Source organism: Mytilus trossulus, chromosome 13, assembly GCF_036588685.1.
Source record: "Mytilus trossulus isolate FHL-02 chromosome 13, PNRI_Mtr1.1.1.hap1, whole genome shotgun sequence".
Classification (NCBI taxonomy): domain Eukaryota; kingdom Metazoa; phylum Mollusca; class Bivalvia; order Mytilida; family Mytilidae; genus Mytilus; species Mytilus trossulus.
Window position 1 is genome coordinate 17,828,833 of NC_086385.1, and position 13,954 is coordinate 17,842,786.

Consider the following 13,954-nt stretch of genomic DNA (forward strand, 5'->3'; position numbering starts at 1 on the left):
ATAAGAAAGAAGCCAACTCGCCCCACACATTAAACGTCATGTGATGCTTACCGTAGTGAACTTGGGACCCTGTATTGTAATCTCGATTATGATATAAGGTCCCAGAATGAACTTACAAATATTTCACCCAGTCTGACTAGTAAAATACGTTGAAGAGTGAGTGTATGCTAGCGATAAGTGAACACAACAGAGTTTATAAATTTTATTGTAACTGAAAAAGACGTTTCGGCCATGGACCCAGTTCGGCCTTGGAAAGACAGGTTGATTTGGCCTACGTCGTTTCGGCCATGTACCATTTCGGACATGTAATGATAGAAGTTACAGTTATAACTTTATTCAAGATTACACGAGATTTTGTTGTATAAGACTTTCATTTATATACCTTTTATAACTTCAAAAGATACTGTCAGTAGTACATTGTATTTGAAAGTTTTTTAGCACTGAGTTGATTGCAGCTAAAAAAAAAATCCTTAAATCAAACCGTTGTTCAAGTGTGATAAAAATTCGGGTTTTTTTAATAGATAAATAATTTTGTAGTCAGACGCTTTCTTTGAAATTAAATTGCATTATGGTGCAACATGCAACGTGTAAAATAAAGGTGTATGGTGAGAGAGGCGAGTCGTAAAAGTGCAGAGAACATCAACATAGACTTAAATAGAAATGTACATAAACCTGTAATTGCGATACACGTTCAAAGTTTTAGTTCAGTTAAGTTAGTTAATGATTTTTATCACCACGGTTTATATTGTATATACATAAATGCGGATAGCTGTATGAATACACTTGACGAGATTAAGCCCAGGTTCTTATGCGATGCTACATCACGGTAAGACACCAGACATTATAGCTATTACAGAAGTCGTTCCAAAGAGCATGAGATATACTTTAACAAAGGCAGAATTAAATTTAAATGGATATGAGTTATTTCCAAGTAATTTTCGTGTCAAGGCAAATAGAGGGATTATAGTCTATATAAAAAGTTCTATCAATGCAACAGAGGTAAATATTGACTCAGATTTTGAAGAAAGTGTATGGGTTAAGATTCCATTATTACAATGTATTAGGACATGACAATTTACTGTATGAATGTATATTAAAAGTCCATCATCGGATGAAAGTAAACACAAGGCTTTAGATGAATTATTGAACAACTTGAGCAAGCCTAACCTTTGTCTTAATTTCACTCATAATTTGATAAAAGGGATTTCAATTTTCCAGATATAGAATGGGAGAACTGGACTGCTAGAAATGAAAAAAGTACAAAACTTAAAGAATGTCTTAGAGAGAACTTTTTACATCAGATGGTAGCTAAGCTAACTAGAATTAGGATCAATCTAGAGCTACATGTATCCATACTGGCTTTGATAATTGTAAATGACCTTGATAATATAGCAACTATTGAACACTTGGACCCTTTAGGAGCTAGTGACCATTGCGTTTTAAAATATGATTATATGTGTTACTTTAAATACACAGAATAATTAAAGTACTATAAAGCAGACTATGTTGCTTTGCGACAAGAGCTAAATATAGATTAGGAAAAGAACTAGAACAATAAAAAAAATACAAATGATATGCTCAAAGCTTTTATGGATAAGTTCAACCAGGCTGTGAGTAAGCATGTACCAAAGAGCCGACCTAAAAATTCAAAAGGTAATACAACACTTTGTAAAGAGACTCTAAGTAGCGTAAGACGTAAGCATAGACTGAAAATGATAGTAATATGCCAGCAATAGAAAAGGTAGATATAGCCAACAGTCAATTATTCGATTTCATCTGGGAAACGGTTATTCCATAACGTTCAACCAACTCGTGTGGCATCCGTAAAATGTACGAAGGGATGATTTCAACTTCACCATTTAGAACTCTTGGTTTAATATATATCTTCCCTGTGAGCAGCAACCCTCTATCAAGAAAATTATTATAAGAATACAAGCACGAATCGATGAATGCCCGTATGCAGGTGCTGCTGGAATAATGCCACTTAGAAATGGAAAGCTGGAATCATCTTTTTTGTCGCAAAGTTTTGTTTTCAATCATCCCTCATTGTTAATTTCTAGATGTAAGTAGGAAAAATCAATTATTTTTTTACGGAAACATTTTTGTATCGGCTGTGACAAAACAAAACGGGTACTATGATTTCAGTTATATTTGACCGTCTCCGCATGAGTTAAGGAGGTAAGTGTTTCTAGAGGACAATTTTCCCAATGTATTTCAATCTTTATTTAAATTCATATATACGGTAAAAAAAATAACAGCCTAATACTTAAGGGTTCACAGATCTTCTCATACTATGATGGCTTATTCTACACAAATCACCAAATTGTAAGATCGAGAATCCCTAAATTTTGACGGATTTACACCAAAATTTATAAGAATTGAAGATAAAATTCTGATGTTTTCAATAGTTGTTGCTTATTGATTTGGTTCCTAAGTGTTTCTTGTTTATCGCTTTTGATATAGATTAGACCGTTGGATTGTACCGTTTTAATAGCTTTACATGAGCGTCACTGATGAGTCTTATGAAGATGAAACGTGCGTCTTGCGTACTAAATTATAATCCAGGTACCTTTGATAACTATTTACACTTCTTTGACATTAACTGGTTTACTTATACATATTGTGACTTGGATGGACAGTTGTCCCATTGGAAACCCCATCTTCTTAAATCTATGCACACCAACCTATAGCTAGAGCTGAATAGCATTATTTTTTTAGTTCACAAAACTATTAAAAAACCAAGAATGTTTCCCTAGTACACGGATGACCCATCCACACTATCATTTTCTATGTTCAGTGGACCGTGAAAATGGTATAAAAACTCCAATTTGGCATACAAATTAGACAGATCATAGCATAGGGAACATGTGTTCAAGTTTCAAGTTGATTGGACTTTAACTTCATCAAAAATTACCTCGACCAAAAACTTTAACCTGAAGTGGGACAGACGGACGAACAGACGAACGAACGGACAGACGAACGAACGAACAGACAAATGCCCATAAATTGGGCATAAAAATAATTAAAAAAATGCGTACGATATGGTGTAGGATTGGACAGCTTTTAGATCTATTGTTTAAAAAAAAAAGACATGGTAAATTGGTCCTTTTTTCTTTTTAGGGTCTGCAAATGACAATCGGTAAGATTAGAAAGCTACACAAGGATTTATGAATTTAAAATTCGCCGTGCAGTATGAAAGATCAGTAGGAATAATCTATGTGAATTTAGGTCAATGAATAGATTTCTTGAAACAAGTTATATTGATTTTGGAAGAACTGATATGGTAAAGAAGAAAAGTTTCAAAATTGGTTAGGTCTCTTGTGACGAGTTGTCACATTGGCAATCATACCACACATTCTTTTTATATATAGGTGTTACTAGGAATAGCAAAATCTAATTTCCAATTATCAAAATCAATTAATGCTCTGCAATTTTATCTTTTCATCTGAATTCTCATTGTTCCTATCGTGAAGCTTATTTTTTTTACAATTTGGAATAATATGTATCCAGATTTGCTAAAACATTTACTTATGTAGGTAAAAGACAAAGCTGAGACGCCCGACTCCAAAACCCGACGAAAAGACTCGGAAAAAAAAGAAAAACTTGGTTTTCTTAAACCATCGTTTTCTAAATAAAAAATATAATTTGAAGATCTCTTCTTAAAATTTCTTTGAATACTTCTAGCATCTATTTTGCATATTCAATTGTTTCTGGTATTTATGTTGAATTGACGGTGATGTGACGAAGCCGTATTACGTTAGAACCAGTCTTGCTGTTTTTCGTTGTTGTTTGTTTGTTCTTGGTGGAAACATTTGACCTTTTTTCATGTCGCAACCGTTTAAAGTTACTATATTGTATATGTTTTGAATATTGTTCAAGGTTAAACGGCGACCTATAGTTGTTTACGTCTAGTACGTAATTTGTATCTGGTAGATGATTGTTCAAATGACAAATGGTTAGGTGAGCCGTGGTGTAGTGGTTAGTGCATCGGACTACTAACACAAAGGTTCCTGGTTCGATTCCCGTTTGGGATGAAAATTTCAGGAACTCAATTTTCGGCTCTCCCTTGACACCATTTGCGAGTATGGTCTTGAGGAAACGATGATAGTCCGTCGGACGGGGACGATAAATGGCTGGCACGTGTTAAGAGAGAGCCATATCTCTTGCACGTTAAAGACACCTTGTAGATTTCGAAAAAGAGTAGGCTAATGCCGCTACAAGGCAGCACTCGCACCCGCAAAGTGGAAAGGGATTAATATAAGTTGTAAAACTTGTTTCCCAATCCATTATAAATAAATATGTTTAAACTAAATGACAATCAAACCAAATCTTATAATCTTTATGTTTTTGTTTATATGTTTTGTTTTATCTAGAGAAATCTTTTCGTTGTTATGTAATGTATGTGTCTCATATTAAAGTGGTTCGGATGTCTACCTCCATCTTGGATTTTGAAAAAAGCTGCACAATCTGGAATCTTTAATGAAATGTTCAATTTTCGACAGTAGTGTGTAGTTCATTTTTAAGACTTTTCGTTCATATATAGAAGATTTAAGAAATAATTCATGGGGGCTTGAATATATCGTGATTTTACCACAGGATTGCCCTTTAGGACAAAAAAAACATTCCCGTCCTGTTCACTGAATTCATATTCTCACTTCTATTTCCTTGGTGCCTTCATTTCTTACTGTGTTGCAATGGGGATACAGGCTTTACTTGTTAATTCGTAGTTTTTATAACAAAACCAAAACCATTATTCAAACTGTATTGTGTGTAAAATGATTGTAAGGTGTTCAGGTCTTCCTGTCAGGTTCGGCTTGACTTGAGCTCCGGCATTTTCATGTTTCAAATGTTCGCGTTATGGTTTATTTGACACAGTTGTGCTTTACGTTACTACATGTATATTAAGCAATATGCAGACTGTATTTGGTATAGTGAATATTTTTTTCCTATTAGCGACTTTTGAGTCTGGATTTAATATTTTTCTACATGATATCTTTGTGTTTGGACATCCTGGTGCACGGTCAAGTCAGAGCAACTTAAATTAGTTAATATCTATAAGCTTACAATAGATAAAACAACTTAATGGACAATTAACTGTTTTAGTATTTCTATACACAATAACAGTTAACTTTCTCCACAAATTGCATCGATTATATGTCTGATTTCACTTCTTTTGGTTGCTCTTACCGAGATTTAGGATGCCTTACCACAGATAAGTTAACCTGTCGAAAAATTACATAAACCGGAGTCAAAAGTCCGTAATATGAAAATAGTCTATTGTATAGAATGTTTACTTTTATTGGTATGGTGTGTTTCTAAGAATCTGATCTTTAAAGTGTAATTGATATTCCTGTAGTTCCAGGGGTGCCCCCAGCCTTTGCGAGGGTACTGGTACAGCACCAAGTGATCCGAAGGGACACATGACACAAGGGTAACAGTTGGGTCCTTCCGCCTCTACTTCGAGTCCCTCTCTTATCGCGGAACGAGCAAGGCAAGAGCCTGAGATCTGGGACATGACGAGGTTAACTGGGATTGACACATAGTAGGAAGGCAAGAGCATATCTTGTATCTGCCCATTTGGTAACCGTAGAGCCCAGCGAAACAGGTTTCTTGTCCAATATTCTAAGGTAGGATACAAAGAAGTAGATGTTTTAGTCCTTGGAACATGGTATATAACAGACTATAAATGGAGACAATAATTTTTTTAAATATTTAATTACAAACATAAACAAACAAATATTGGTCACAATTTATAAAAAAGCACTCTGTCTAGAAATTTGACAATGAAATTATTAAGAGAAAACTGAGTCAACTAAATAAACAATAAACAATGCGACCTCTAGCGGTTGTTCTTCAATTTTGCATTGCCTGTTAGTTCTGTTACGTCAGTGTAACAACTTTTCCGTCTCACCATCGAAACATCTGTCAGAGAATACAGTTTATGTTTGATACACAGTATATTTAAAAATGCTTTTCTAAATTTTGTAGAAATGAAGTTATATATGATAGGATTAATCGCACTATTCATATATACTAACACTCTAGGAAAGGTCTTTAAAAGTAGATAGCCTTCCAGCTGTAACGACATAATGTTTGATTTGTCTGCAAATATCAGCCACAGACTAACAGCCCTCTGCGGTAGAAGACAAATAAAGAACATGACTACAACTGCTAGCATCAGTTTAACCATTTGCCGCCTTTCCTTGAGAATTTTTTTGGCATATCTGTCTGCAGATAGATTGATGAACTTCTTGCGTTCCCCTAAAGCCTTACAGATTTTGCCGTAGAAAAATAGAAGCATAATAAACATGAAACAGAAAAACACCGCAAAAATCAAGATAAAATAGACTAACTGCCACATATGATTAATTGGCATTCGACAGACTTGGATTGGTGTTCCATCGTGGAAGTTTGAATCTCGGAAGACAGGGATGAATATCACTGGTATGCACACAAATATTGATACTGCCCAAATTATCAGTAACTGGGTACCAATATTATGCAGTCGTCCTTCGTCATATTTCAGTGGATAGCAAATTCCTTTGTAGCGATCCAAAGTAATTGCAAGAATGGTCAGAACACAGGAAAGAGTTGTCACCTGCTCCAGAAAGGGAACAATCTTGCCTGAAAAATAGAATACAGAAATATAAGTAATCGTTTATTCGAAATTAGAATATTACTTTGCACCTTATTGTTTCTCCAAATCATTCGAAGGATCATGTAAAAAATATGTATCGATCAATTCTTAAATTGTAATCAAACACAACTAAAAGCAACCTGTCAAATCTCAAAAAGATTTTCCATTGAAGTGTCATGTTGTCCTTTAAATGTCTGTAGGTTTTTATCTCATTAACGTGTTTTACTTTATATCTGCTTTTGTACCTTTTATTGCTTTATATGTGGGGAGATGCATTTACGTTCATATGACTAAAACAAAATGAACAAACCAGGAAGGGAATAACAACGCTATGATCAGAATGTGAGGTCTTTAGAACAGGTATTCTTCCTCTTGATATAGTTATGATGATGGTAACAGACAAGGACACTGCTTGAATTTATATGGTGACTCTTCATTAGCAGTCAAGAAAAAGCAATTGAAAACTGCTTCATACGAAAGGTCCAACATCACTTTACTGTACATGATAAACTATAGCATACATATACATCGATCCCTTTTAACACATATGTCTTTAAAGAATTTATAATCTTAATTGAATAAAGTATCAAAACTAGATCAAATAAAAAAATTGTCTACAAGGCTTTTGAGTTCTGAAATATTTTTATGAAGATAAATTTTGGATGGACTAATCAGATAAGGTTTTAAAATATTAAAATAGGTAGTTTTAAGTCAAATCGGTATTTTATAAATGTGTAGAGGTAAATAACAACTACTAGTACTCTGCTCATAGACTGAAAAGATATCAATTGACTGCAAGCGAATTGTCTGACTGAATTGAACTATCCACATTGGAAAAGTCTGAAAATTGACTGAACAAAAAAAATATTTTATTGTTCAGTCTTTTAAGAACTGTTTCAGATCAACATTAAACGTACGTACTATTTTTACAGACGTATATTTAGATATATATATTTGTAATTTTACAAATGAACACTTGTAAGAATTAAATAACATTACTTTCCATTATTGATTTTGAGTTAGGATTTGCAGTTTTTCCTGTAGTCTAAATGACATGTTCAATATCAGTCTAATTTAAGAACTGAAATTGATACTTTCGATTAAGATCATTGATATCAGAAATGCACTATTTTGATTGGCCAACACTATTATCAATTGATCAATTAAGATATTTTAATAGAATACTTTTGTTTCATTCTCGACCTTTTATGATAAAAAGGGAATTAGAATTCAGTAATTCATTAAAGTGAGATATTTAAACAGCTATAACATAAACCTCCCCGTCCTCTCATACCATTCCTGAATGTCTATGATAGTTTCAGCAAAACATATTTTATCGTTTACTTGTTGTTGAATGAATAGAATAATTAGAATTATTTAAAAATTAACAGCTAATATCTCAAAGAGGTGTAAGCATCAATATCCATAAACATAGCAATAAAAAGATAATTGAAAAATGTCCTTCGGTGTGCGAAAGTTAATATAGTGAAAATATTCAATTACGTTGTTCTCATTCTAACCACCTAAATTAACTGATATTTTTTTTTTAGTAATTGGAGAATTTTTCTCATCCCTTAGAGGACTGGGTTCTGTTTTTTCTTGGTTAAGTATGATTAGTTTTAAGGAATATATATAATTTGTTCCACTAGATTTACAAAGTATGTCTTTGGTGATTACTAAAAAGCTCAATTATCAACGGAGTGACGCTTAAATTTGTCTAATGCGTTTTCATTACTTCAGGACCTCTGTTGATTTACAGAAAAAGAAAAATAGTTCAAAGAGTAATGTGCTGATCACAGACTGCGGTTTAGATAATAGGATGGTATATTTTCATATCATCAGGTTGAGCATGCTTGTAGTCACTTCGGGCATTCTTATATATATATACCGTATCATTATGTATTATAGTTCTGTTTGTGTTTTTCGCCGTTATTACAAGGTAAAGTGTTTTTCCTGCATACTTATTATTTTTCAATTTGGCTCATATACATTTTTAGCTGTGGAATCGTCGCTCTTAGGTCCTTTTGATATTTGTTTTTGACCATATGCGGACCATATTTGATCTATCCGCACAAAAGGGAAAATGTCACCAGGACCATTAGAGTTATGGTTCCCCAGCTAATACATTATATGAGTACACTGTCTCAATGATGTATACCCCACACCTCCCTATTTTTTTCACAATTATTGTAAGATTCTGGTGATTTCATTTAACGTTTTCTTAAAGTGATAAATCAAATGTAAGCTTCTTTATCACCCATCCTACCAAATTGTTCTTTTTATCGGCGACCGTGCAAGGGCTGTATAGCTAGTCAAGATCGTTAAAAACGTTTTTGTTTGTTCTTTTAATTCTAAAAATTTGATTTTAAATGTAACGCGTCTTCTGACTGGCTGACAGTTATTTGTCTATTAGCTCATAAACATAATTTTGTCATGTGACCGTGACGTCATCAACGTTTTTCATGATTTACTCTGGCTTAAGATAGAATTTAGAATCAGATCATGATGAAGGAATGACTGTAATACTTTTTCTGCCTATTCGAAATAACTTTGAAAATATGGTGCTCATTTTGAAATAACCAGTTATGCAGTGGGCACAACATTTTTAATGTTATTTCTTCATAGACAATTCAATAGTCATCCCTTAAATAAATAATCTATTCATAAAAAAATGTCTATAGTTCAAATGACAAGAACAACGTATGCATTAATGGGATAAGTTCTCACTAATGAGCAGTTACATATAAGTAATCATAATGCTATGCTTACTCATTAATTGGTGGTTATTTTTAACATCAGAGACTAATTGAACTTGAAACAAAGGATATGTTGGATGACCATATATAATGACGTATTATTGATCATTGTTAATAATTGACATAATAGATAATGAAGATAAAGCTAATTATCTGAAGAGGAAGTTAGAATGAACAGTACTTTTATGATATTAGCTTCTTAACAGTTTATAGGAAAGATCAATTCTATCTATTTTCTCGATTGACAGCAACGTTACATTGTGTAAAACAATATAAGTACAGATATGGAAATATTTAAGACATGCCTAACATATTGTAAAAAATCACAGATATAGTCTTTTTAAAGGCAACAGTGGTGTACCGCTGTTCGAAAGCCATAAATCGATTGAGAGAAATCAAATCCGGGAAACAAACTAAACTAAAACTAAAAGACCAACTTGCAACTGATTTAATAACGAATAATATCCTCTAAATTAAATTCAACTGATATAGATTTAAGCAACTATACGTCACCTACATGCCATAAACAACTTAATCCTATAGTGAGGTGCAAAGGGCCCCGAAATAGGAAAATATTTTAAAAAATCAAACAAACAAAAAAAATCAACAATGCTGTTCAAATTATAGACGGAAGCAAAATGATTGTGCAATATTTCCGAAGTAAATAGTAGTTTCGGGATAAATGCGTTTTATAGTCTGCAAGCTATTTGCAATTAACAAAAACAAGAGTAGGTTTAAAGCAGCTTGTAATATAGATGTATTGGTAATTTATTCTCTTGTGTGGTATGTCAACATATTATTCAACAAACTGTGATCTAAACTATCGTTAAACAAATACAGTAAAACTTTTATTAAACTAAGGAAAAGAATTACATAGCATCTGGTGCAGACAAATTTGGAACAGTTAATGGTATAAACAGATCTCAACTAATTCTAATCTTATTGATAAACTTACACATTGTTTCTCCAAAATACCAGACTTCCTTAGCAAAAAGATCCACAGCTGCAGATGGAATACACACCAATAAAACAAAAAAGTCAGTTATGCTCAAGTTCACAAGAAAATAATTCATCCGCGATCGCATTGTTTTGTATTTGTAGACGATAATAATCACATTTAAGTTACCGAATAGTCCAAGAAAAAATGTAAGTCCATACATTATACTTGCGACAATTACAATATACAGTGGTGGTTCCGGCATTACAGCAGACACATTATAGTAAGATTCTTCGACATATGTAATATTCTCAGTCCCCATGGTTGTTGCAAGTTAATACAGGCTAAGTTATTGCAGTTTGAATTCCTTGAAATTTAAAAAAAATACCATTTATTTTTGCATTCACAGAAAAATCAGATCAACTACATCCCTTGCCAAATGCTGTAAATTTCTTCTTCAAAAGTTATCACTTAAAGAAGTGTTCGTATTTGATGTAGAATTTCTTAATTTTTCGTTTTAGATGGCAACATCTTGATTCACGTCTTAACTCATCAACTTTTCATTGATTTCTGTCACTTACATATTTACATATCATCGCTGTGTGATCGTTGACATGGTCACTTTGTTGATCATTTGCCACTATCATTAGCACACCTCTTCATATCAATTATACTTGTGAACGTGGTCAACTTAAAAGCAATAAGTTGCAGAGTTTTGAAGAACCACGTGTCTTGCCTGCGAATGCAGCTGTCATTTTAAAAGAGTTATATTAAGTGTCAAAACAAATTCGTCAATTTATAAGTAAAATATTAAATTAAAAAAAAAAATGTTATTCAGATGCTAGTTTTACGTTAATTATATCAAAACGAAGGTTTAACAGAAATGTGGATGATAAAACAATTGATTCAAGGTTGGATGTTAATGTAAAACGTAACATTTTAGGTTCCTTTTGTTTAGAAAAATCATAAAAAGATAAAACATTATTTTGATATGTTTTTGCTGCAGACATATTCTCTCAATCACATAGTTGACCTTAGAAAAAAGTTTATAAAATAATGTTTGAAAGGTAATTGTGCTTAAAACTTAATCCCAGACTAATTAATAACTGCAACAAAATATGAGCCCTTTTATCATAAAAATACGGCAAATGGAATTATTGAAAAATATGTAAATTTTCTAAATTTTGAATCGGACAATATCTCGTAACGAAAGAAAAATAAGCTGAACCTGTTGTAAAACTTTTGTCTCTAAGATTTTACTTTTTTGTCCAAACTGATTATAAAAACAAATGTTATCCTCTCTAGTACAAAAACTGTACTCGGCAAGTGATTGGTCGAAGTTTCAATTATGACGTCAGATTTTCTTTATTTTTTTTTTGAATTTCTAATTGTGACTTCATGAGCGAGGCGGCGATGCCTGATGACGTTATATATCAAAAACACAACTTTCTGCAAATCTTTGAAAAGGAAGTATAAACCTATTCAGATATCGTCTTTAAATCTTCAGAAAAACAGATACCACCACTTTATCATCTCGTGTGGTCATATTATACTGTGAAGGTTTGAGAACTTGTGAACGTTGAAAATTTTAAACCCAAGACTGTGCCTAAATGAAATAAATCAAAAGTAACCCTTTTATCAGTCAAACACTAAAACATATAAAATCAAACGATATTTTCAAGTTTGGCTCCGCTCCAATTAAACAATATGTAAAACGTTCAAAACGTGTCGCCGAGACTAATTGCCAATGATACCTTTTGTGAAAATATAATTAAGCATGCCACAAACCAAAAAGCAAAATTTCTTCTGCTATAACTGATGTCATGCTTCACTTATATGCTCTAAAAATATACAGAATATCGTTATTTGGTATATTATAAATCAAGGTTCCATTAATCGTAATCAATCAAAAAAACAGTAGTGTTTATCAATAAATTTAACTTACTATAAGGCCACATTTTTATTTGTAATAATTCTTTTAAATGCCCCCGCAACTAAAAGTTGTGTCACCCAGACACATTACTATCTCAAAGAAAGTCCTACATTGACTTTGTAAGAATACAGTTACTTCAGAGTGGAGTGCGTGAGCATCAGTTGTGTCTCTCACTCCACTCTGAAGTAACTGTATTCTAATAAAGTCAAAGTAGGACTTTCTTTGAGATAATATTGTGTACGGGAGACACAACTGATGCCCCCGCACTCCACTCTAGTTTTTATTTGTTTATTTATAACATGTGCAAATTATAATAAGCACGGACTGTGCTTACACGACATTGTGTTCTATGACGTTTCATTCACACAAATGTTTAACGTGATTACAATATCTTTTATGTATTTATATTTAAGACATATGTGAAATAATAATTTCTACATTATGTTGACAACAAACTTCAAGCCACATTTCTGCAATAAACTGTTAAATGTATATAATAGTCAATTAACAATATTATTACATTGATTTGTCCACTCTTAAACGAACATTGGTTAAAACTGAAATCACAAAAACTAATGAACTCCTAAGAAAATTTAAAACGGAAAGTTCCTAATCAAACAGCAAAATCAAAAGCTCAAACACATAAACAAATGTAAGGGAAATTAAGATTCAGGTTCTCGGAACTACTTGTTTTCATAATATTGGTTTCTATTTTAAACCATTTGATCCAATTTTGAGAACTATTAAATTATGTACTGAATTTCTCTGATTTTTTTGTTGAAGATGAGAAATCTGACAATTTTTTCTGTGTAATCTTGTTGTTTTCTTAATGTTTGGATGACAATTTTTCTTCTACGCGACGATCATATAATTGACAAATAGGAAATATTTATAATTGTTTCAGCATGTTGTCTACATGGTTTTTTTTTCATATTCTCCGCCATCTTTGTAAACATTACAATATTATTTTGTACGTTGTTTCTTTTAGTAAGGTATGTATGTTTTTGTCTTTTTCCACCATGAAATAGGTGTCTTCGTATCTATATTTGTATCCAGATGAGACTGCCTGTTTTATTTAGAAGCATTTTGTTTAAAATTGTTGGTGTTACGCTCATCTACATTTGGGCTTGTGGTTCTATTTCTTTTGTCCAAACTTATAGGCGTACAGACCACATGTCAATGCTATGTGGATGGGGTAGCTATTAACGACAATTTGTACTTACTTATGATAAATTTACACAACTGAATATATTGGTTGTTGTTTAGGTAATTTTGCATTTAAGTATCTTATAAGCTGACGTCATGATGCGAATGCTAATCAATGGAAATTGCGTACTGTAATAATGATCAATGGATTTCCAAAAGCTTGTATTATCACACTTTGACAAAAATATTTCTATGAAATTACAATATATAATCGAGAACCTAAATTCGTCAATGATAACATGTTTATTATTAAGTAAGAAGACGTTCTTCAAATCAGTGGCGCTCAAATAAAAACGGCCAGGAGGCCAAATCAATAATTGTTAAGTTGAAAAGCATTGAGATTCCAAAAATTTAAAAACAAACATGGTGCCATTTATACAAAGAGGAAACAAATAAGATCAAGCAAAAGCTAGCAATATAAAGCACTTAAATATGTAATATTATTTATATATTTATATTCGGTTTCATCTCCCTCCGGACAAGTA

The 13,954-nt window shown here is 32.4% G+C and overlaps 1 protein-coding gene across 1 annotated transcript; it reads right to left on the reverse strand.

Annotated features, from left to right (window-relative positions):
* Positions 1 to 5,750: 5,750 nt before the first annotated feature.
* LOC134695136 (orexin receptor type 2-like) lies at positions 5,751 to 10,887 on the reverse strand. Its single transcript, XM_063556324.1, has 2 exons — positions 10,349 to 10,887; positions 5,751 to 6,624 (listed from the first exon to the last, which is right to left on the reverse strand). Exons 1-2 carry the CDS (start codon positions 10,650 to 10,652, stop codon positions 5,840 to 5,842), a joined length of 1,089 nt encoding a protein of 362 aa, XP_063412394.1. The 5' UTR covers positions 10,653 to 10,887; the 3' UTR covers positions 5,751 to 5,839.
* Between the last annotated feature and the right edge of the window lie 3,067 nt (positions 10,888 to 13,954).